General features: G+C 34.0%; 2 protein-coding genes across 6 annotated transcripts in view; one reads left to right on the top strand and one right to left on the bottom strand.

The window, feature by feature from the left end:
* The first annotated feature begins 225 nt into the window (after positions 1-225).
* On the top strand, positions 226-2,679 carry LOC126824250 (beta-1,3-galactosyl-O-glycosyl-glycoprotein beta-1,6-N-acetylglucosaminyltransferase). The gene has a single exon (XM_050553447.2). It carries the CDS (start codon positions 226-228, stop codon positions 1,681-1,683), a length of 1,458 nt encoding a protein of 485 aa, XP_050409404.1. The 3' UTR covers positions 1,684-2,679.
* Positions 2,680-4,682: 2,003 nt separating this feature from the next.
* LOC126824764 (sarcoplasmic/endoplasmic reticulum calcium ATPase 1) overlaps positions 4,683-26,206 on the bottom strand; it is a 67,494-nt gene continuing 45,970 nt past the window's right edge. Inside the window, exons 22-26 of one of the 5 annotated variants that reach the window (XM_050554131.2) lie at positions 25,492-25,625; positions 19,022-19,139; positions 18,636-18,753; positions 16,215-16,310; positions 4,683-6,741 (exon numbers count right to left, since the gene is read on the bottom strand). In XM_050554131.2, the coding sequence (XP_050410088.1) occupies positions 16,225-16,310; positions 18,636-18,753; positions 19,022-19,139; positions 25,492-25,625 (456 nt within the window). In that variant the 3' untranslated portion in view covers positions 4,683-6,741; positions 16,215-16,224. Of the gene's footprint in view, positions 6,742-16,214; positions 16,311-18,635; positions 18,754-19,021; positions 19,140-25,491; positions 25,626-25,992; positions 26,127-26,206 lie in introns of all 5 variants that reach the window. The other 4 variants (XM_050554130.2, XM_050554129.2, XM_050554133.1 and 1 more) reach the window with 4 other exon arrangements.

Genomic DNA, 26,206 nt, shown 5'->3' on the forward strand with positions numbered 1-26,206 from the left:
CCAGGTGGTTCAACACAGACCTCAAGCACTATACACCCCCAACTATTACAATTTACAAAAACTGACAGTAAAAACATTACCCAATCTTTGCTTACAACCCGAGATAATGCACTCAACAAGGCGTTTACAGGGCATCTTCATTTTTTGACAAAGCTCCCAGAATTTAGTTCAAACCAATCGCCCGACATTGGCGCTGGATACGGAAAATCCCCAAATTTAAAGTCAATGGACACTTTACCATTAACAGAAAACAAAATATTTCAAAGCTGGGTAGTTGAAACCGTTCCATTGCTGACTCAAAAACGCAATCCCCTAAATAAACTACGTAAGTCGTTCCCGAAAAGGAAAACCTGGGTAGTCGTAGATGCTCAACACCCATATCCACCAGATGGACCAAGTCGAAATGAAGTACACGAAGTTATTCCAAATATAACTTTCCCAGACATTCCAGTTCCAGCCCAACAACCATGTCATCCGAATACTTATCTTAGCGAGCAGTGCAAATCTCTCATTCAAAACAAGAAAACGCACGATTTACCCAAACCCCAGTCAAAGCCATGTTCACTTACCGCTTTAATCAAAAACTGTTCGAGATTTCGATTAGTTCATGGATATGATGATGCCCCAATAACGAAAGAAGAAAGAGAATTTCCTCTTGCATTTGCGATTAAGATGCACACGTCACCAATACAAGCTGAGCAACTTCTGCGCGTGATTTACAGATCTCACAATTTCTACTGCATCCATGTGGACAAAAAAGCAGCTGACTGGATATTCAAAACTATGGAAAGAATATCCAGATGTTTTGATAATGTACATGTGTTGGTTCGTCGCGAAAACGTGGTTTATGCGAGCTATGGCGTCATCGCAGCTGAACTCAAGTGTATGAAAGCTAGCATGAATGCGGGAATCAAATGGAAGTATTATCTAAATCTGAGCGGACAGGAATTCCCGCTGAGAACAAATTTTGAAATTGTGAAGATACTGAAATATTTTAACGGTGCTAATGACATAGAAACGTTCGATCTGCCACGTTCACAAGAATGGCGATATAACGTAAAGCACCGTATCCTGGAAGACAAAATGTATAATTCACAAGAGACCAAAACTGAATTTCAATACAACCTGTCGCTGAGCAAGGGAAGCGCTTACGGAATGTTTACTCGTGGATTCATTCAGTTTATTCTCCAGGACGACATTGTTCAGAAGTTCTTGGAATGGCTTCAAGATACTTATTCTCCTGACGAAACAGCTTGGGCAACCTTGAACACGTTACCATGGGCCCCGGGTGGTTATTCTACCGAGTCACGTCACACATTCGACACGCATGCATCACGTGCTGTGATATGGGATTGGGATCATGGTGTCACGTGCCATGGGAAACATGTCAGAAGTGTTTGTGTTTTGGGGTCACGTGATTTACCTTGGCTGTCATTGCGACCGAACATCTTTGCCAATAAATTCGACATTGACTATGACCCCGTTGCTATAGATTGTCTGGAACAATTTATAAATTTCAGAACCAAACATCCGACATTTTCTCAGACTAACTGGAAATATTTTTTGAATATGCCTCACGTGGCTCATTACAGGACCAAAAATAGAACGGAATCCGTGGAAACATTTCTACAGCAACGAAAACAGACATGGCTGAACAGACACGAGCGAGATAGTAAACGCTGAGAAATCAATCACAAGTTTACATTTGTAAAGGTTTGGGATGCGTAATACTGCGATAAACATTCTAAAAATGTTGACCATGACCCGATGGACAGAATTCTTCGACGTTTATCAGCTGTAAAGAATGGAAACAGTAATCATACTGTCATTTGTGCTGTGCTAATGGCCATCTTGTTTTGGACCATATTACGTGGTAGAATTGTCACGAAGCCGAGTCCCCTATCGTCAAAATGCGACGACATCAATGGAATGTTATCTTTGACTTATCAATATAAATACAATGCTTCACTTGTATTTAATGAAACGCTTGGAACAATCCTTAGTCTCATATTGAATTGACACTCGGCAAACCTCGGCAGATTCCGTTACTCTACATCTAGATGCAGGGTACCGTAATCTGCTGAGGTTTGCCGAGTGATTGATTTGGCTGCTCTTAATACCCGAAGTGATTCTGTAAACAACCACTGTGCAAGCCTTTAAAATTACTTTTTGTGTACCTTGTTGACATGTTGCCATGAACAAGACTTTTCCTTTGACATTTTGGCTACATTTTCCATTAATCCGGTAACCTTGGAAACCGGAATTGCTGTTAATTTTGAGCACTATGAGTACGTGTTGGTACAAACAGGTTCGCTGTAAGTCCAAATCGGGTGTGACCTAAAGACGTAGTTAATTATTTAATCTAAACTTTACATCACTGTCATCTATAGAATCCGGTTTAAGCGCTCGACCTGGCTCGACCATCTTTGTTTTAAGGGGATAAAGAAGTTCTACAACACATTAAATGTCAATCTGACTCCATCTTCTTTAATCTTACACCCATTAAAACTATTTCCAGGTTTTTTTATTCATTTGTTATTCAAATTGTTTTTCTTTAGTGCTTGAGATTTTTTTGTAAATACAATTCCACTAATCATTGTGACGTGACGAAGGTCATGAACTATTTTTAGAATCACGACATCTTTATTTGGATATGTGCGTGTTTAATATTCTTTAGAAGTCGACATTACAAAAATAAAAGTAGTAGAACATGGTTGGTTTTTAAACTTTTTTCCCACAAAGTTTTATTTATACAAATTAATTGTATAAGTTATGGTCCGTTGCTGAAGACGCCCATTTTGTATCTTTGTCTTCTTCTTGTTCAACGATTTCGCGATTGGGTGCTATTATATAAGGGCATAGTTGCGACAAAAATGAAGAAAGAGAGAGAAATGGGGTTTAACATTCACTCGACACCAACTCGGAACTAACATCTAGTTTAATTTTAGTTCATCAAAAAGCTTGAGGGAAACCGGAAGACTCGGAGAAACCCACGAGGTTGGATAGGCGATCCTATCCTTGTCACGTACAAGCATGGAATGTAAACATCACCCCTTGACTTAATGACAGAAATGAAATGGAATGGGGTTAAACGTCCTTCAGTTCTGCTCCGACTGGGTTAATGAAGACGGGCATACGCCATACGGTGAGCTATTAGGGAAATTTTGCCTAGACAGCGGAGCTACGGCCTACTCTTATATCGAATTCCAACTGCCAAGGGATGTTTTTCTTACACACCAATGTGTACACGGGACCTCGGTTTTCCATCCGAACGGCTAGTAAGCTGTCCTTGTCAGACCCCGCGTCGTGCACCACAGACAAGGGGGGACAATCACACCGGAAATCCTCGAGGAACTTTCTTGGCCAACACCGGGGTCGAACCCGTGACCTCCAGACTAGCGAGCCAGCCTCTTACTCATTTAGCCACCGTGGCTCCCGACTCAATGACAGGCGTGGTTGATCTAAAGCGCACAAGTTAAACCCAACCCCCTATGCTTAGGCATAGATGAGCCTGCTTCTTATTTTCGTCGTCCATAGAGCCACAAATAACCATCAAGAACAAGCGTGTGTTCGTTTGGTTTTTGTTCAACCATTCGATCAAATGATCACAACAAAATGGGGATCACGTGGCTAAGTGGGTAAGACGCTAGCTCGCTAGCCTGGAGGTCGGGTGTTCGATCCCTGCATTGGCCGAGAAAGTTCATCCAGATTTTCCGGCGTGGTTCTCCCTTGTCAGTGATGCAGGACGGAGGGGCTGACAAGGAATGCTGTCTAGTCGTTCGGATGGGACGAAAAATCGAGGTCCCGTGTACACATTGGCGTGCACGTAAAAGATCCCTTGGCAGTTGGAATTCGATATAAGAGTAGGCCGTAGTGCCGCTGTCCGGGCAAAATTTCCCTCATAGCACACTGTATGGCGTATGCCCGTCTTCATTAGCCCAGGTTAGGAGCAGAACAGTAGGACGTTAAACTCCATTTCATTTCATTTCATTTCACAACAAAATGCCCGATTTCATCAAGTCGTAACAACTTCATATAAACACTGGTGAGTAAATAGGAAATAAAATGAAATGGGTTTTAACGTCCTACTGTTCTGCACCGATCAGACTACTGAAGACAGGCATACGCCATGCTGTTGGATATGGGGGACATTTTGTCCGGACAGTGGCAAACGAATTTACGGCGTTTTTGATACCTGTTTTTGAAATAGGAAGTGCTTGCATACTCTTGGAAATCTACTTGGGTGAATCTCTGCAAGAAAGTCCAAGGCTCCGCCAATTCGAGTACGATTCACATAAACCTGGCATGCTTGTTGTTTGGACAATTGACGGACACTTCGATGACTTTAAATAGCATTAGGGGCCAAGGTGGCTCAGTGAGTTAGACATTGGCTCAATAACGACGGACACTTCGATGACTTTAAATAGCATTAGGGGCCACGGTGGCTCAGTGAGTTAGACATTGGCTCAATGACCTGGAGATCCCGTGTTCGATCTAGGTGTTCGTCGAGAGGTTCATAGGGTTTTCCGGCGTAGTCCCCCCTTGTTGGTGCAAGACAGGAGTCCTTGCAAGGCACAACGTATAGTCTTCATTTGCCCAACCGGAGCAGAACAGTAGGACGTTAAACCCCATTTCATTTAAATAGCATCTCAAATAAATACCTAAAGAAAGACAACAAAATGTTATAGAAAAAAAACCGATAATTTACTTCTAAAGGAAATGTACAAATTCGGGTTCCATAGTATATCTACAATAAACCAAACCTTATCAAAAGTAGGGACCTCGACTCCCAGGGGTCCTTATCTATTCTTTTAATTAAGTCACTCTGCAATTTTTATTGATGATTATTTTTAAAAAGTATACATCTTTTAATATATTAATATTTAGACTGGTGTTCGGCCAGTAACCCGCCCTCGATAGTTTTAGGGACGAGTTCCCTGTACGTGCCCGGTGGTCGAATATTGGCACGTGATATGCTCGAGGTCCCTACTTACGATGTGGTCATTGAGGTATAAGTCGCGGGAAATACACATAATGTCATAAACCTTGGGCGCATTTCGATGCCATAGATACACGTCCAACAAATAAAGAATTTAACTTTAAAATAAAATGCCCAGATAAATCAAGGTTTGGAGTTATTTCCCCTTTGGAACAAATATGCATAGCATGAAATTTGACTAAGTATCCAAAGTTACAAATAAATTAATCGATTATTTATACTCTAAAATTTAAAAAAAAAATCTCCATTCGAAAATAGAATCAGGATTAAAATTACGTCATATCGCGATTTATTTCCCAATCAAACAAAGAAAAATATCCGTTGACAATAAAAACATACTCGCTTTACATGATTAATGGGATATATATTAAATACATTTAAATAATTTAATTTTCTTTATCACAGTGGCTGATGGGATAACATTGGTACCGGAACAAGAATAAAGTTCAAGGTCGGGTCAACTGCAGGTCACGGTTATAATTACATAGCTTAAAGGTTAAAGTTCGTGGTTCAAAGTTGAAAGTTAGTTGGAGATAAACATTTTTTTAAAAAACACACACGGCTCATTCAAACATACATTATGATGTTGATAATTTTACATACATAAATATATACAAAATCTGACCTGTTAATGCCATTCAAAAATAATATTTTTTTGAAAAAGAAAAAAAAAACAACGATTAAAAACAGTTCTTTAAAATCTACATAGATTCAATATTTAAATTTTTCCCGAAAAGAAAAAGAAAAAAATATGGCAAGAGAAAAAAAATGACACACAACTTTTAACTAACCAGTCTGCACAAATGGTTTTTTTTTTTTTTTTTATTATTATCAATATTTTGTCTTTTGGCAGAATTTTGTTTGGCTTCTTTTATTGTTGCAAGTCACGTAAAGCCGAGCTGTCCTATCCATAGCTTGTGTTACACTGGAAGTAGGCCTAAATCTAAGAGTTTCTGGCGACGAAAGATATTTTGGTCTAAAAGTAGATCCAAACTGTCTAAAAACTATATCACACTCGTTGAAACAAACAAATAAATAGAAATAGAACAAGCGAGCGAGGTAATCCAATCGCAGTGCTCTCCCATTGATTAGTCCTACGTCATAAATGACATAAGAGCCTAAGCCACGCCCCGTAGAGTTTGTTTCCTATGTAAAACCGTAGATTGGTGGTGAGTTCGGGTAATTCAACTGGAGTTTACAATCCATAATTTAAATTCCACGGAATTTTCTTTTGGTGGTAGGGGGAGGCAGGAATTCAACTGGAAAAGGGTGGTGTAAAGACATGTTATACTAAAAATAGACACCGAGTATACATCCATATACAATATAGTCAGTTTCATATATATATGTAGGACATATTAATCAATGTTCATTATTCATAAAAAAAAAACATTTTGTATAACATAGTTTACATTTTGACAATAAAACAAATACACAACATTTGAATTTAAAAGAAAACAAAAGGGCCTAGAGCATGCTATGACTACGCGCAGGGCGGCATGCAATCGCTGCAAACAGATACATTTCTATGCTAATAGATCATCTGTTTTCTACGTTTTAAAAAAATGGGAATGGCAAATAGAAAACGCAGTACAGATAACGCTATCCAGCGCAATTCGCCTATTTGGATTGGACGGCTAAGCTTGATGCAATATTTGCATTTCTCCAGTCTTCATTACAAAACTCCAGAAACGAGGCAGGGAAAATAACCTCGTTATCACCTTAGAACATCTCAGGATAATCTGAAAATAGGGATAAAACAATGCCATTATTACTGACCAATCGTATCGTTGTATTTTGAAATTAATGTTAATGCGTTAGTGCCTGTATTGTTTAAAAATAATGTATAGAAAGGTTTGTGTATTCCGGGACTACTTTTTCCTATGTTATAACATCTAATATTTCCCCTTTGACCCGTTTAATATATTTAATACTTGTCCGTTTCTTTAGATACTCCCATTCTGTCTCGATCGGTTATCCTATCTATTAAACAAATGTTACCCTAATCTTATATTCAATACCTATTTATCGTTTATAAACCATTTTTGGTATATGCCCTAATCTTATATACAATATCCATTTGTCGTTTATAAACCATTTTGGCCTGTACCCTAATCTTTAATTCTATGCCCATTTATCGTTTATAAACCATTTTGGCCTGTACCCTAATCTTATATACAATATCCATTTGTCGTCTATAAACCATTTTGGATTGTACCATAATCTTTTATACTATGCCCATTTATCGTTTATAAACCATTTTGGCCTGTACCCTAATCTTTTATTCTATGCCCATCTGTCGTTTATGAACCATTTTCAAACCCCCTTTGTCTGTATCCTATGCCCATTTTTCGTTTATAAACCATTTTTAGCCTGTACAATAATCTTTTATTCTATACTCATTTGTTGTTTATAAAGCATTTTTGGTCTGTACACAAATCTTATATACAATACCCATTAGTTGTATATTGACCATTTTAGCCTGTATCCTAATCTTATATACTATATCCATTTGTCGTCCGTAAACTTTTTTTGCCTATATTCTTCTATTATAACCTACCTAAACTTAATTTTTCACCAAACACCCTATACCCACCCCATTACCTATTTGCTACGTAGAACAATGCGGTGTCGGTGAATGTATTTATCACCCACCTGTTAACTCATCATGTACCCTACATACTGTTATCCTATACTTTACCCATTATTCGTCATATATACCCATCTGGCATCCTACCCTTTACCCATTATTCGTTATATATTCCCACCTGTCCTGTCATTTACGCATTATTCACCATATAGTCCCATCTGTTATCTTATCCTTTACACTTTATTGGTTATATATTCCAATCTGTTATTCTATCCTTTACCCATTATTCGTTATATATACCCATCTATTATCCTATCCTTTATATATTCCCATCTGTTGTCCTATCCTTTACCCATTATATATACCAATGTCCTATCTCATCTGGCATCCAATCCCATACCCACCTTTTATATCCTTTACTGCTTTATTTTTTATGCCATATATCTTATCATTTATCCTATCTTTTATAGATCAGTTGTCCTATCCTTTACCCATCATGTATCTAATAATTTACACACCATTTATCCGATCTTTTACCCATCATTGATAATAATAATAATCGTCTTATACAGCGCTGGAATTTCAACCAAATGGCTGCTCATTGGCGCGAAAATTCATCCTATCTTTTACCCATCATTCATACTATACTTTACCAATCATTTATCCTATTCTTTACCATCATGAATCCTATCTTTAGCCCATAATTTACCCATTAGTCATAGCACTTATCCAAAATTTATCTTATAAGTTACCGTCATTTATTGTATTCTTTACATACCATTTGTCCTAAAATATATCCTATGATCCCCCCCCCCCCGCTCAATCATCCGATGCTTTATCCCCCCCCCCCATTCATCTTATGACTTTCCTGGTAATTTATCCGAAATTTTTCCTACGATTTGCCCCTCATTTACCCTATACCTTACATTCGATAATTTACCCAACTCGATATCATTTGTCCTATTATTAACCCCTCATTTATCAAATACTTTTACCCACCAAAACCCATCTTTTATCCCATACTTTACCTAATAATTTTACCCAACACTACTCATTATCATGTATCCTATTATTCACCCATCTTTTATCCTATAATTTACCTATCTATCTATCCTATAATTTATCCTACTATTAACCCCTCATTTATCTAATAATTTTACCCACCACTACCCATGATGTATCGTATTATTCACTCATCATTCATCTGATAATTATCCCCATCGTTTTTCCTATAATTTACACAACTATATACCCCACTGTTGTCTCATTCTACACCCAGTATTTATCATATCAATGCAATCTCAATTTACCCACCTGTAACCGTATCTCTTACCCACCTGTTAAAATATCCTTACCAAATCATTTATCCATCGAGTATCATATATTCATTTAACCATTATGCGTATATCGTTTACATAATACAAATCAATTATCCTTTATTCTACCTATTATACATACTGATTAAGATTATTCTATCCATTACCCATACTGATTAATGTTATTCTACCCATTACCCATACGGATTAAGGTTATTCTAACTATTACCCATACAGATTAACATTATTCTATCCATTACCCATACTGATTAAGGTTATTCTACCCATTACCCATACCGATTAAGGTTATTCTACCCATTACCCATACCGATTAAGGTTATTCTACCCATTATCCATACCGATAAACGTTATTCTACCGATTAGCCATACTGATTATGGTTATTCTACCCATTACCCATACTGATTAAGGTTATTCTACCCATTACCCATACTGATTATGGTTATTCAACCCATTAGCCATACGGATGAACGTTATTCCACCCATTCTGATTAAGGTTATTCTACCCATTACCCATACTGATTATGGTTATTCAACCCATTAGCAATACGGATGAAGGTTATTCCACCCATTCTGATTAAGGTTATTCTACCCATTACCCATACTGATTATGGTTATTTATCCCATTAGCCATACGGATTAATGTTATTCTACCCATTCTGATTAAGGTTATTCTACACTTTAGCCATACTGATTAGGGTTATTCTACCTATTACCCATACTGATTAACGTTATTCTACCCATTACCCATACTGATTAAGGTTATTCTACCCATTATCCATACTGATTAAGGTTATTCTACCCATTATCCATACTGATTAAGGTTATTCTACCCATTATCCATACTGATTAAGGTTATTCTTCCCATTATTCACACTGATTAAGGTTATTCTACCCATTATTCATACTGATTAAGGTTATTCTACCTATTACCCATACTGATTAAAAACTAGCGAGTTTTGTTGGCATCAGATTTTCCTACGTGATATACACAAACCAATCTACAGCATTATCTAACAACAATTCATCTAACAAAACTAGCTAACTTTATTGGTTTTTAATTTATTATATTTTCTTTCTGATTCAAACAATCTAAAATAGAGATTGGAATGTAAAATAGCTTAACATCAAAATAGATATAAAAACAACTAAGACGAGTGGGTGGGATTTTAATGAAGAAATCACATATTATTAAATATCATTTAAAAGGATTTCATTTATATAATGTATATAAATCCAATCGAGTGTTGGTAATCATAACGAATAGAAAGACACGGTATGTGAGATTTAGATAAAGACCTGGCTGTTCTTGCTATAATAGTTCAAAAATGAATAATGCAAAATAAATATATTGAAAATGTCATTCAAATTACTTTATTCTGAGCAAAGTTATGGCTGTAGTTTTGACAAGATGTGTGCATTGATTGTTTATTATCGTAACCACAGTATTGGTATATTCGAGACTTAGCCTCGCTACTCCATTTTTAAATTAAATCATTAAATAGCCGAACAGTTCTAATGTCGATGGCATCGAGAGTTGGTTGTGGCCTTGGGGTGTTAACACGTATCTAATTAATAATTTATATAACACGTAAACCTAAAGAAAGACCCGCAATAGACAAATTTAGCTCTTGAATAATGTATCTTTAACTTAATACATTTAAAAATAGAATAGTAATGTGATGTAATCAGAACTGTGCTGAAATTATGACAGTTTTCACTATTGGTATATCACGTCATATCCGATATTAATTTAACAAATATGCTGAATATTAGTAAAATTTATATTTATTCTCTAGAAATGTAGTTTAACTCAATTTTATTACTAATATTTGTAGAAATTTACCCCCTTGATATCACGATTACCGTGTCTTGGGGCAATTTACATTATTTTACAGATTCATAACACTGAATTGCTTGGATGCATTAGGATTTCGCATATTTATTAGTCTATACAGTGGCTTATTTTAAACTTGTTATATTTTCTACAACTCGGTATTTAGTTATTATTAACAGTTCATTTGATTTATTAGAATAATCAACATCTCGATTGTTTTCTTTTTATTTTGTAAGAATGTATACTATAAGGATTTGCAAGACAATATTTCACACGAGTGTTACTTCATACAATTTTGTGTGATTTAAAAGGTTTGTTGATTTTTATTGTTTTACGGTACTTTTAAAATACATATATAAATATTAGATTTAATAGGAATTGTACATAATTATCAAAAATGAATCTTGACGCATTTTGTATGAATTCTTTTCATTTTCATAAGTAATTTTTAGCTTTTTAATGACTTCATTGGAAATTAACATTTATTGCAATTAGAATATCTTAAATGAATTAAACTGATTTTGAAAGTTTAAAAAATAAAAGAATTTACAACAATTTAAACTTTTTTTTATATCATGTTATGAGATTATTTTTCAGAATTTACAATATATTTTACAGATTAGGACATTTCGGGACCAACATATATGGTTCAACCTTATTTCAATAATTCGCTTGCGCGTAGGGGTCTTTAACAGTGGGGGGAAACAGGAGGACGCGGAGAAAACCCACGAGTTTGAAGAGGCAACCATACTCCTTGTCACGTACAACCGGTGAACCGAAACCACGCTAGTTGACTCGATGACAACGTGCACGCGCTAACCATTCGGTCATCTAACCCTCCTTACAGATTAGGAATTCATAGCATTATGGTACGTTCTCTTTCTATCCACTGATTAATAAAATCATTCCGTTTACAACATACACGTAGTTATTAAATTATAACTTCTCTAATTTATTTATTCTCTATAAAATACTATAGTCGATTTCAGTATTTAGCAAAATCAATACTTTTCACAAAAATTATTTTGATAATTGTATTATTCTTTGCATAAATAGAAATTTGTTGCTATTCTTGTGATTGTTTATATGGTTTTTTTTACATGTTTTTATATTTTTTTTTTACTTAACATGTGATTTCTTCTGGGTCGAAAAAATTAAATTCAAAAGTAAAAATTAAACCACGAAAATTAAAAAAAAAATGCAATACGTGAACTATTTTACTACTTATATTTTGCGGTTTTACATGCTGAATTTAATTTCTATGGGTTATTAGTGTTTTAATTTGTACTAAAAAATTTAATTTTTTCAACTAATTTTACAATTTATTCTTTATATAAAAATCAATTATTCAAAATAAATGAAATCCTAGATAAGATAAATTAATAAGCTAAAAGAAAGGCTCCGCTGCTGTAGCTGAAACGTAGATTTACCAATAAGACAGAAATGAAAGCACAACAAACATGCACGCGACTTGACATGAAAACATATTCATACACAAAACACAAATAAACACATAATCTTACCATTTCATCCCTGTTGAGTCTCTAACATTTTTACTTTTAAGTATTTCAGATCAAGAAAAGCAATATTTGGGTATCCCATAACGGAGATATCCAAATAAGGTTCCTCTCAATCTGTAATACTTTAGGGTGTACAAATATAAAATACTCCTGTGTTTGACGTTACCAAGGCAATAGTTAAACCCCCAAACACTTCCATTCCAATTTTTAAAATGGTAAAAGTGTTATTCGGTGAGTTTGGGAGTGAAAGCATTACCCATTAGCCATCTAGAAAACGTGGTCATGCAACGGTCTCTAGGTTACTAATAGTAACGGTGTGATAGTATATTTCTCTTTTGACAGACACTTTGATGAATACAATAATCTTTTAAATCAAAATGCACAAAATTTAACAAACTGATTCGGTGTTTCATATTCATCACCAATGAAAGTCAAAATAGAAATATACTCCAGATATAAATTAACAATTAAAATTTGGTAAACGCGAGAAATGGTCAATTTTCTATATAAACTTTCGTTTGGGCGAAACTCAAATTTTGCTTGCCAATGTATATCGGGTTTATGTCCTTTAAAATAAAATGTTTTAACAAACAACTAGGAGTGCATTACTCTTTCCATAATGATTACAATGCGATATTTTTTTTTAAAAATAATAACATTGTATGTTCAATGTGGTCAAGTAATGCGTAATTGTTCAAGATGTATTTCAGATTTAGAAAAACAATAATCATTTTTACTCCGGGTCGAATATTATTCATATTCGGCATGTGTAAGTCCATGCTTCTATTTCGGAATTAACTATTCTAAATTGGTTTATAGAATATATATTAGTGCTAACATGTAGTTTAACTAGGACATCACAAACATACAGTACAGAAGAATAATCACAACAAGGTATTTTGCGCCATTTTTTTTTTTAATTTTTGAATAAAAAATAAAGAACAATGTTTACCAAATAATTCGTGAGCAATCTACCTTGCTGCTGATCACTTTCGTTTATTTCTACAACACGAAGACAGTTAATGAAAGTCCACAGGGCTGTTCAGACCCCCCAACCCACTGTAATGATTAAACGCCTCATAGGTCAAGTGGAAAACTTTCCCCATAAGGTGTTTAAAAGTAGTGTATGAGGACAAGGCATTACAAGGGGCGCCACGGGTGTGAAGGTGATGTGCAGTCATGATGATGCATCCATGCCATTAGTGTAGTTTTCCATAATATATATCTTGACAAAAAAAAGATTAACCTTTTGAAAATTAATCCAAAAAGCATAAAAAAAGAAACTATTTTCATTTTTATTTTTAAAAAATAAAAAACTCTAGTATTTCCATTCGTGTAAGAATAAAAAAATAATTTGAAAATAATAATATTAAATGATGGTTAACTCATAATCAAGGATTGTTGGCAACATTGTTATCATTTCCAAACACAGGCGGTTTGGATAAAAAAACAAAAATAAAAAATTCTTTAATAATTAATATTATGGGAAAACTGGCAGCAAACAACATGGATGCAACAAACTAAGTCGGGTTCACACACTCCCGTTTATTCTAGAAAAAAATAACCCCAGGGTTTCATACACGAAGAACAGTCATCTGTTCTTTGTATCTTCGTCTTTAAACCACATCTCACATTTTTGTTTTATTTAAATAAACAACACAAACACCCCTTTCTTTAAGGGGCCGTTAAGTATATATGTCATTTTAAAAGTAAAATTTTACATACAAGACTGTCTTTCAATCTCTTATTTAAATTTACAACAATTTTCTTAAAACCAGACCAAAAATAATAGTATAGAAGTAAACAGGTGAATAGAAATTCTAAAAGTTTCCCAAAAGTATGTAGCTTAAGCCTTACAATCGGACTACGTTAGATCAAGCTTGCCAGTAAGCCAATACATTGCTCAACCTTCCCCCAAAAGTATTTTGAGTAAAGCTCTTGTGAAAGAACTAAAGAAAGAGTAAGGTATATCCAAGCTTTCACAAAAGAACTTTGATTAAAATCCCGGATAATGAAACAATAAAGACTGAGATCATAGTCATAGTGCATAATATGTTAGTTATATTGAGATGTGGTTATATAGGGGGAGGGTTTCGTATTTTAAAGGTTACAAGTTCAGGTGGAAATTTGAAGAAGGAAAATAACACACCATGCAGAATAATTTTATTTTAAGAAATTCTTTATTTACAAACAATATCATATACACAAATACTCTAAATTTCCATGCATAAGAATAAATACATGTTTTCATTTTTTTTTTTTTAAAAAAAGGTGAAAATTGCCATAAGCTCATTTAAATTAGACCGGTTTATAATATCCTAAACACCAATTCACATTTATATACACCAGATGCGTGTCAAGTGGATATTCTACCCTACTTCAATATGTGATAGCCTTAAATCTACACTCAGAAAAAAAAGTTACGAATCTAAAGAAAAAAAAAAAAAATAAAAATAAATTGGACGGTTATGTTTAATTTTTGGGTAGAAATGACCATTATAAAACAAATTGTTCAAAGAAAAAAAAATCCTGGATTTCAATCTTTTTCAAAAAAAAAATCTGACAAGCTGTTTTGGATGTTGTGAAGTGCATTTTGTATATTATAAATCGTTTAAATTTTCACACAATGTTAACCTAATAAATAAATAATCTAGACTCCTGTATCAATCTTTAATAGTTATCCACAAAACCCTGTAGAAATTTTTCAGCAAATTATGAAATGTGTGAAATTTAGTATTTCTTAATCATTTGAAAAGATAGAATTAACAGCTTCAAAGCTTTTTTTTCCTAATTGAATTTGATAAAATTGATTTCTTGATCTTCAGGGTTTTAAGGAATGTCAATCAAATAAAAAAACTACCTGTAGCACAGTAAAGGGAAATAGATAATTTGGTTTTGGACTCTATTGACATTCTTAGCAATGCTTGCGTCAGAATACTGAATGTTTAACTATGCTAAAATATTTAAACCACCTTGGTTATTGACATTCTAAGAAGTGCTTGAGTACCAATATACTGAATGTATAAAGTACACTGAATTATAACAGATTTCGAGACACTAGCAATATAATTATATAAAAACACCTTACATTTATTTAATGCCTTCCTTATTCTAGTCTTTAGAACTAATTAGCTAACTACAGCGTAGATCATATTTGTAAAAATAAAATCAATTTAATATAATGATGAAAAAGGATTACTCTAAAATAAATAACACCCCAAAATATAAATAAATAAGCCCTTTACCAATAAACATCCCCCTTAAAACTAATCTTATTCAAAATTCTAAAATTATTTCAGATTATGAGTCAAAATGACAGTGCTGCTGTGAAAAATGATTCAAGATTAAGAATGATATTAAATGAATAAAAGTCAGTATATTTCTTATTAATATCCACGAAAAGCAGTTATTTTGGCTAGATTAAATCTGGATTAAATATCTATTTCAACAACAAATATATGACAAACGATACCAAAAAAAAAAAAGAAGCTAAATTAATAAACCCAATAAATATAAATTATGTTTTTAATATTGAAAACCGTTAGTGATGTTTCTTTGTTTTGTTTTCTAAATGCAATTATTACATTTACAGTAATTATTCACGACATGAGTTATCCCCCATTGATTTCCCTTTACTGTGCTTTACTAATTAACAATTCTACTACAGTCAATTAACAAGAAAAGCCATCAAACCACAAAATGTTACAGACAGCGTCTAATTTTACTTCATCAGCGAATAACTAGACCATTCACACTACTTCATCTACATTATTGTACGCTAACGAAACGCCATAACCAAGCGGAAAAACTAAAAACGTTGCGTAAGATGGATGTGGCGACTTGTTTTAGTGAATTAATAAAAAAAAAAATAAAGACTAAAAGGAAAGAGTATTAAATACATAGAAATAATTTATATAAAAAAGTTTCAATTACTTTCAATACTTTATCCCATTTTTTTCAAATGAAAAATGGATGAACGACGTCGTGTCATGTCCGGTGGGGGTGCTGGCTGCTCTTTCATAAATGGGGCTGAAACAAGATGGCCTGAATGAAAACCCCCATAAATATTTGACGATCGCCCGCGCATAATATTATCAGACTACTATATGAAATATTAAATATTTTAAATCAAGCACTGAAATAATGAAGAATCCTAATATTAGAATGACTATCTACTAAAAGCTAAATGACCTGACAGCATTGGTTATATCCAATCCCTAACAGCTAACTAAGAAATGTTAGACGATTCATATTTCTACTCGCAAGGGTTTGTATCTGAAATAGCGCTAAAGCATATCTGAGTGCAATTTTCACTTATTACTAACCGATTTTAAAAATATTTTACACATATACAAAGATAAAAAAAAAGAGTCTTCTGTGATAGAATAGTAGTAGATCAGCAATATACATATATTTTTCAATGATATACACAGAATATATTACAGCAATTATCAGAAATTAGAATAAGCTTGAAGAGTTTTGAGGTATTTATATCCCAAGCTTGGTTCTGGCTTAAAGAAAATCACAGTTTGTTTGGTATCCCTTAAACATAGCTTTAATATAGAAGAACTCTGACTTATTTCGCCTTGACAGAATTTATATTAAACTTTTTCACCCAGTTTTTTGTCAATCAAATTTAAAAAAAAAAAAATCATCCGCAGCAAAAACATAAAGCGTCTATAAAACCCTTTCTCGTTCAGATCCCTTTTTTGACGTGTGCACTTATACATTTCATAATGTAAATTAAAACATTTGAAGTTTATTACGATCGCAGGGTATTAGTTTTGTACTCTTTTGTTTACTTCAGAGTATATACATTTGTCAAGCATTCAAAATGTTAATCTGTTTCTGTCATGTGATTTAGTAACCAAAAAAACATCTGTTTGAACAAACAAGGTTGTAATAAAACAACCTCCAACATCACTTGGGATGCAACACGCAAAAAAATAACATATACATGGCAGGTAACTTTGGTGAAAGGGGGTCACTCATGATGGAGAAAGGGTTTCATAGAAATATTTGCAGCATTTTTCTGATCAAAATATTAACATTTTGTTTTTTGTTTGTGCATTCTTCACATTCAGACGCACTGCGTAGAAAACAATCCACTCCACACACCAAGCAATGTTTGCGACTGATGACTGAAGGTTAACGAATGAAAGGCATCGAGACAACTTTAAATATCCAATGAAATGGCATGTTCCACAAGCAAGTCAGGTCAATATTGAGAATTCCAAAGATAAATTTTTTAGATTAATTATCATGTCCTCGATTCAGATAAAGAAAAAGTTGAACCCGCAAAATTGCATGGAAAACCAACTTTAAACATTCATATCATCAATGATTTGGTGAACTTAGGATGGTATTCAACATTTTAACAAAAGTTTTTATTCTGTTTCAAATTTCATTCCTTGTCATTTGGTCTTGGGTAAGTTTAAAATTGTCTCAATGAGATGCTAAAGGATTCTAATGAGAGATTTATCTGTATGAAAGGTAACTTATATACAATGTGAGGCAGATGATAAAATATGATGATATAGCCCTGTTTAATGATAATATACATTTGACCAAGGCAGTCCCAGGTTTTAACTGAGCGTTATTCTCTATCTCGGGCAGAAAAAAAAAAAGTTAATAAAATAAATAAATATTCAACAGGTGTAGACACTATATAACAAATATCTATATATATTATCTTTTATATTATAATATTTTTCATCTCAAATAAACATTCCTAATTTCATTTACCACGCTTACGCATCAACATTTGAGTTAATTTACAATTATTAATTTAAAAAAAAAAAATGAACTTTACTCTTCCCACACAAACTATTTAATAACTCACACTTGCGTTGCGTTCATCCCATGAAAAACAAAATATATTCTTTTAGTATATATAAACTAACTTTCTCGATACAGCATCTTACATTGTGTAAAAAAAAAAAAAAATTTTTTTTACTCGCAATACCTAATAAATTTTTTTTATTTTAATCGTTTCTTGGTTTTGCATATAAATTTTTAAACAAATTGCTTTACTAGTTAATTTTATTTTTTATTTCGGAAATTTTATTGATCAAATTACAAAATTTATTATGAAATCAGTATTCTTCTGTTTTTGAATTCTAAATTTGTTAAAACATTTTCACAATTTGCTAATTCATTCACTAATTCCGGAAACGATTATACGTAAATGCTGAGATAAAGTTAAACGATTAATTAAATTAAAACGTGGCACTGCCATATTAAATTTGAATCGGACTAAAGAACATGAACATCAGACTGGACAATAATACAACATGACCCCGTATAAAACCCACGATAAAACAATCCATTGACATTCGAAAATAGGATTTTTACCATCTGCAAACTTTCTTGCCACGAATTTGAGTGCTTCATCCAGTATTATAACAGGTATAGAGATCTTTAATACAGCCATCCACTCAACTAAGTTCAATGGTGTAATCTGGAAGATCACCTGGAATACACAAAAAAAATCAATGCATAAAATAAATTGTGTAATCACACTCTCGTATCAAATTTGACTGACCAGAGATCTTTTAACGCGTGCATGAATGTGTACACAGGACCTCAGATTTATCATCCGATCCAAATGACTGGATGCTGTCAAGGAAGAAACCACACTGAAATATACAAGGAAACTTTTCTTGGCTAACACTTGAATCGAACTTGGAATGGAACTGTATGAAATACTAAGCTAAATGTAAATATGTAAAAGAACTTACCGACATGACGTCGACGTAGAGGATAAGGAAATGTAGGGACATAGACAGAATAATGGCCATACATAACCATTTGTTAGTCCATGGTGGCATAGCCCACAGTGACTGATTCTCTGATAAACTGGAAAAATAAATAAAATACTCTTTATTAGTATAGTTTATATACTATTACAACATAAGATCATACAATAAAACATTATTTTCTAGAAATAAGATCAGTTTCTTCATTTTTACACAGGGAACCGAGTCCGAAATGCGGTATATCTTATTCTTGGGGTAACACTCTTCACCCCCCCCCCCACCAAAAAAAATGGGATTCATGTTGCTTGTTGATCGACTTATTGTCATAATTTCAAAATTTACAAAATGGTGGCCATGCCATCATGCTCGGCTTCTGTTACATAGTATGATATTATACTGGTTTTATATATAATTTTTGAAGAAAATACTGTGGTTCCCCATCAGGTTCGCTTTAGGAGACTATCCTCAGCTGATGTTCATCCTGACATTTGACCCTAGATTCAGATTGACGTAACTTAGAAAAGAACAAGTGGCCTCCCCAACCCTCACTCTGAAAGATTGAGGCAAGATCCATTTCATATTTGTGGAACTTCAAATCCTTCCTTACAAGAAATGATCTTATTTCCAGAAAGATATTTATATCAATTTTACTGTTCTTCATTCAAATATTACTGTACAAGAGGCAATCCAACGAAAATCTAAACTTAACTATATAAAAAGCAATAATGGCATGTGATTAGAAACAGATTTTTGGAATAGGATATGGCTCGAGTTTTGGTGAACGTACAGAAGACTAAAAGTAAGACCGAGTCCTGGTGGGAAACAGGGGAGGTGCCACAATATTTATTTATTTTTTTACGATTTAATTATAAGATGTTTAAAATATTGTGTCACCTCCCTCCAGACATGATCAACATTCTGAATTACGGCATTATACATAACAATATTTTATTTTAGATTTTCGTCAAATTGCTCTCCAAATCAAGAAAGTAATTTTCATGAATAACACAAATTATCTATTAGTTTTTGGAAGACTAAGTTTAAATTATTATCGATGAATTGACAAATATAGAAAAGTTATGTTATTCATAGAAATTAGCCTTATAAAAAATATTTATCTTAAATTCATTTGTCCATATTAATTTGTTAATTTTTCAATGTGCAACAAATAAGGATCATATATACTGTCAGGAATTTTTTTTCCCCTCATATTGTGACGAAATAACAATTTTAAAGTACTGTCCCTCCTTCAATAAAATTTCTCTGAATCAACAGATGCAATCCTTGCACCAGACATGTTTATTAACTCTTTTTAAAACACCAGAGTTCATATAACTAACAAAATGTTACACTCCGACAACAAAACCAAGCTTAGGCATGAGTCTGAGGGGCCAGGTCCAGGACCGCGCAGTTCATGGCAAAGAGAAAAAATTCAAATTCCAAATGAAAGTTTCATGGTAATCAATCTAGTGGAGCAAGGACGGACACTGAGCTATCCCTCAACCTTCTCTGTGAAGTTCCACTAGGTGATCAGTCTAGGCTTCTAGCGGCGCGATGGGCGGAGACTGGGTGAGTCTGCAATCCGTCAACCTTCTGTTATTGGTCAAAACCTATTCAAAAGGATATGAAATAATCTTTTCGTCGTGTTAGGGGCCCCACGATTTTAGTCAGACCCACGACCCCGCTCCAGTTAAGCTGGGCTTTGTCCGACAACTTCCGTCAAACCTTAACAATGTGACATGTTGAAAAATTAACAATATGAACAATTATTGAGGTGATTTGAATGGTGGTCTTTTATTTCATTAATACAGAATTAGTGCACTGAAAGAAGTGTCCGTCATGGTTTTGAAAAAGCCCTTAATACTATTTAGAAAGTAACCAATATTGTATAACATGATTGTGTGACCCCACCGAATAAACACTCCCTATATACCATTTCCCATACAAATGAAACAGGGTTTGACGCTGGCCATGTAGTGTGCTGGGCGATCCATCCTGCACCACTCATATTGTGTGAAAAGGCCCTATTTAGTAAACAACCTATATTGTATAACTTGACGGTTGGGACCGGGTACCACACCCAATAAACACTCCTTACATACCATTTCCCAGACACTCTAGACCACTAGGCCATAGGGTCTGGACATATGCCATGTAGTGTGCTGGGCCATCCATCTTGCATCACTAATATTGTGTAAAAGGGGGAAACCAGACTGAAAATCTCTGTGAAACTCAGTCCAAGCAACACTTGAAACAGGGATATCTTGGTTAGTGATCAAGAAATGAAATAGGAATTAATGTCCTACTGTTCTGCTCCAACTGGGCTAATGAAGACGAGCATATGCCATATTTTGCCCGGACAGTGGCACATTGGCCTACTTTTATATCGAATTCCAACTGCCAAGGGATCTTTAACGTGCACTCCAATGTGTACACAGGATCTTGGTTTGTCGTCCCATCCGAACAACTAGAAAGCTGTCCTTGTCAGGTCCTCCGTACTGCACCACTAAAAGGTTAGTGATCCGGAGTCACTCAAAAAGCTACCTTGGTTCCCCCCCCCACCATTAAACTCATTTTGGGGGTCTTGTTTATTGACCGACAGATTTCTGTCCAAAAGAAAACCTCCCTATTTTACTTAAAACTTTATTTTAATACATGACAGTCACTTCTTTCCTAGCTTGCATAGCTAACTAAAGCTGTATGGTGTGAGATAAATATACCATGCTAATTTAAAGGGTTTCTAAATACATTTCACTAGTTATATGTAACAATAAAAAAAATCCTCAAAACTGTTTTACTTTTAGATTGAGCTTTCAATAAAGATAGAAATCCTCTTGCTACCTAAAATTACCAAGCACATTGATTGAATCACTGCTTTTTTTTGCTTTTTTTTTTTCCAAGGAATAGATTTTCTTTTCAATTAGAAATCGAGTTAGCTGATACTTTGTTGGCTGTCTAATGCCTGTTCTATTCTAATAGATTCTCTTTTTAATTAGAAATCGAGATAGCAGATACTTTGTTGGCTGTCTAATGCCTGTCTAATAGATTCTCTTTTTAATTAGAAATCGAGATAGATACTTCGTTGGTGATGTAATGTCTATTCTATTAAAAACTCAATCAAAAACTATTAATTAAAACAAACTAAGGTAATATTTTGTTTCTAAAACAACAAAGCAATATAAAAAACCAAAATATATTAGATTCTTGTTGATCAAGACTAAAGGATCAATTGTCCAGGTTTTCAATGTGAATCTGCTTATGAATTAATTATCTAATAAACATGAAAAGTTTCGATTCAAAAAGATGATCAACAAGATCTAATGTACTTTAAAAAAACAAAAACACACAATAATTACATTAATTTGAACATGTGAATTCTACCCTTTCAATTTTTGGATTCCATAAAGATGGCTGCATAGTGTACATCAAATATACAGCCTGCAACATTAGGGGGTTGGGGAGGAGAAGGGGGATGGGGTAACAATAACTTACCCATATTCTGTTCACCAACAGACTACACCCCCTAAACATGGAGCATTCCCAGCGATTTATGACTGATGCACAATGTTTCCCACTAATATGATTATTCAGTACGTTATACTGAATAAATTAAAGCACTTCGCTTTAATTGGAATTTAAGAAAATAGAAAATATTTGTATCTTTTTTCCACATGGGATTTGTCACACTCATTGTGCTTTGATAGGTTCCTAGGGACATTTTATGCTGGCGAGGGCCAATAGGTATAATTGTTTGGTACTGGATGAAAGAGTAGAACATTTGATGAGTATGTTTCAGCAATACTATCCAATTGTTTTTCATTCATTCCGCACTGATGTTAAGACTCTGATGTCCAGCACTATCTCTTTCCAGCTTCCAACAAATTAGTTTATTAATATTAGTTGATTGGGTAATGGTAGGGCAAGGTTATTAATCCTAACATGAAGATGAAAACAAATTCTTTTAGTGGCCTTTATCGATTGACACAAGTAATAAACACAAAACATTATATGGAACACAATTACTGTTTTCATTTATAAGTGATGTTTCGTTCAGGGTTGCTCGATAATGTTGAGTGAAACCTCAATGAAACATCATTTTAATTTCAGACAGTAGTTGTGTTCTATATGTTTTTGTGTTTATTATAAATTATATTTTTAATTTTCGTCCTTAAAAGATACTGTGAGTGTATTCAAATTTAATATTGATCGCATTACTACATATCTAAGATAAGTCGAACCTATTTCTTAAAATTTATATTCTTTTTTATAAAATAGTTTGAGGATATTCATCACAACACAATTTTAATATTGATCGCCTACATATCTAAGATGAGAAGTTGAAACTATTTTTTTTAATTTATATTTTTATAAAATAGTTTTGAGGTATTCATCACAATATTGATCTAAAATGAGGAGTCACAAACTTTTTTACAAATTATTTTTGCAAGTAACTGTGAGGGGAATCATTTTGATTCAAATTTAAATTTAATGTTTATAACTTAATTAGCCTCAACTTATCCCAGCCTCGGTGGCTCAGTGAGTAAGATATTGGCTTGTTAATCTGGAGCTTTAGCCGAGAAAGTTCATGAGGTCCTCCTTTGTCATTGGTTCAGGACAGAGTAGGCAATGGAGCTTTAGCCTAGAAAGGTCATGAGGTCCTCCTTTGTCATTGGTTCAGGACAGAGTAGGCAATAGCACCACTGTCCGGTCAAAATGTTCCTCATTGCACACTGTATGGCGTATGTCCACCTTCATTAGCCCAATCAAAGCAGAATAGGATGTTAAACCCCATTTTATTGCGTTTCCTTTCATTTAGCCTCAACATATCCAAATGAATGGGGAGGAGGGGGGGGGGGTACACGACCATGTACATCATGTACACGACCACAAATTTTCTTTCAAGTTTTTCTGTCTTTTATCATGTTATTGTAATACGGAACAAAAATTAAACTAGTCCCCACTGTAATAATGTCAACAGATTGTATACATTTGAAATGAATTTGTGTTTTAAAAGTAAAGATTCCAAATGATCATCTTATTAGCATTTATTTTTATGAAAATGAAATGGGTTTATCGTCCTACTGTTCTGCTCCAACTGGGCTAATGAAGACGGGCAGTCGGGCATACGCAATTCAGTGTGTTATGTGGGAAATTTTGATTAGACAACGGTGTTATGGCCTACTCTTCTATCGAATTCCAACTGCCAAGGGATCTTTTATGTGCACACCAATGTGTACATGGGACCTAGTTTTTCATCCCATTCGAACAATTATATGTTGTCCCTTGCCACTAGTAAAATTAATGCAACGTCAGCTAGTTTACAAAGACAAAAATTTAACTATCAACATCTTAAATTAAATATATTGCCTGCAAATTTTCTTTCAATTTAATACAATGCTATTATTTTTGAGTATCACTTTAAAATGAAAATAAAGTGTAATTTTTGGGGGAGGTTCACTTTACCATGAAGTCTTAATTTCTTTGGGAGGTTCACATAATATTACAATAATGGCCTACTACAACGTAATACATTGGTAATCTAAGATTCTCTCAAAAGCATAATCACATTGAATCTAAGAAAAGCAATCTAACACTTAATATATTTTTTTTACGTAAAATATTTAAATTGGAGTGTAAGGTGTACAAAGAAAAAATTGTGTGATACAAAAAGCACAATATTAGGATTAAATTATTAGTGTTCAACATTTAAAAAAACAATTAGTTTTTTTATTAACAATATCTGTGTTAAATTTTGTTTTTAAAACATTAGGTGTGTTGGAGCTGGAAAATTGAGACATCAGATATGGCTGGACAAAAGAAGCTATAAAACTAGGTAAGGGAGCCAACTAGCAGGCTACAAAAGCATGCAGGAAGTCGGTTACCGTTCTTCAACAATCTGTACCACAAAAGGGGGGTGATTTCTTTTTTCATTCGCCACTTTTTACCGACAGGCTGGACGACACATTGGTTTTAGCCTCTGGAAAAATTGAGGCGGATCGGTAGGAAATTTCCATTAAATTGTTACAAATAGTAACAATTTTTAAAAGAAATTATAAATTTACAAAAATACTTGTCGAAATAGGTAAAATTTTCTGAAATTTTAATTTCTAAAAAGTTTGACCAATAAGGTAAAACTTTACTTTGACAAATTACAAAAAATAAACATGGCTAAATTACTGCCATGGATCCGACGTTTTAGTGTCGATCCGAGTCCAGTTTTTAGATTGAAATAATTAAGTATTAAAATATTCACCACCCTTGTGTCGTACACGTGTTGCTCTGTTATTCATGCAATCAGAGAGCCAGTAACTTGACGAACACAGATGAACACTTGCCTTTAGCAATAAAAAACACCACCCCTTCTAGTGATTTCAATGATTTGTTGTAAATAACACGGCAAGCAAACTTCCTGACACACCAAGCCTTTCTTTACATTTCATTGGCTGCCTTACCTGTTGAGGGCATTTAACATCTCTACGACGACGAGCACTGACAAGGCCATCGTCATGGGTTTTGGGTGGCGGAAGACACTGCAATCAATGCCTTCAAACATCTCATCCTGTGCCAGGCACTGAGCTTGATGGGTCTGTGAAATGCAACTAGTTAGCAACATGTTCAAATCAACAGAATAAAAAAAACCTGGACAACAGAGCCTTCAGGCTTCTGCGCCTTCAATAAAAAGAAACATGCAGCGCGGCAGATGTAGTAAAGACTCAATGTTCTGGACAGAGAGAAAAGATGGTTGCTCAATTGACGAAAATATATCTCATAAAATCTACATTGACATTTAAATTTCAAGAATAAGTGAGCTTCAAAATGAAGAATTTTTGTTTCCTAGCAACACCCCTTTTCTTGACTTTCCATAACAAAGAGTGGTTACTCTATCCTAAAGGGAGCGGCAATTTCACGCATGGCAGCATTTTGCGCAGCACGCAGGGAGCTGTAAAAATTACCTGTTACATGCATTAAGCATTTCAATAGTAACTAAAACTGATAAGGCCATTGTCATTGGATGTGGTTCAGAGAAAACTGAACAATCCACGCCCTTAAACATCCTGGGTTCAGCTGGACACTGCATGTGATGAGTCTGTTTGGGTTGAAAGGTTAGAGGTCATGACATCATATATTTAATATTACTTTCAATAAAATATTTGATTTACTAAATCA

Source organism: Patella vulgata, chromosome 6, assembly GCF_932274485.2.
Source record: "Patella vulgata chromosome 6, xgPatVulg1.2, whole genome shotgun sequence".
Classification (NCBI taxonomy): domain Eukaryota; kingdom Metazoa; phylum Mollusca; class Gastropoda; family Patellidae; genus Patella; species Patella vulgata.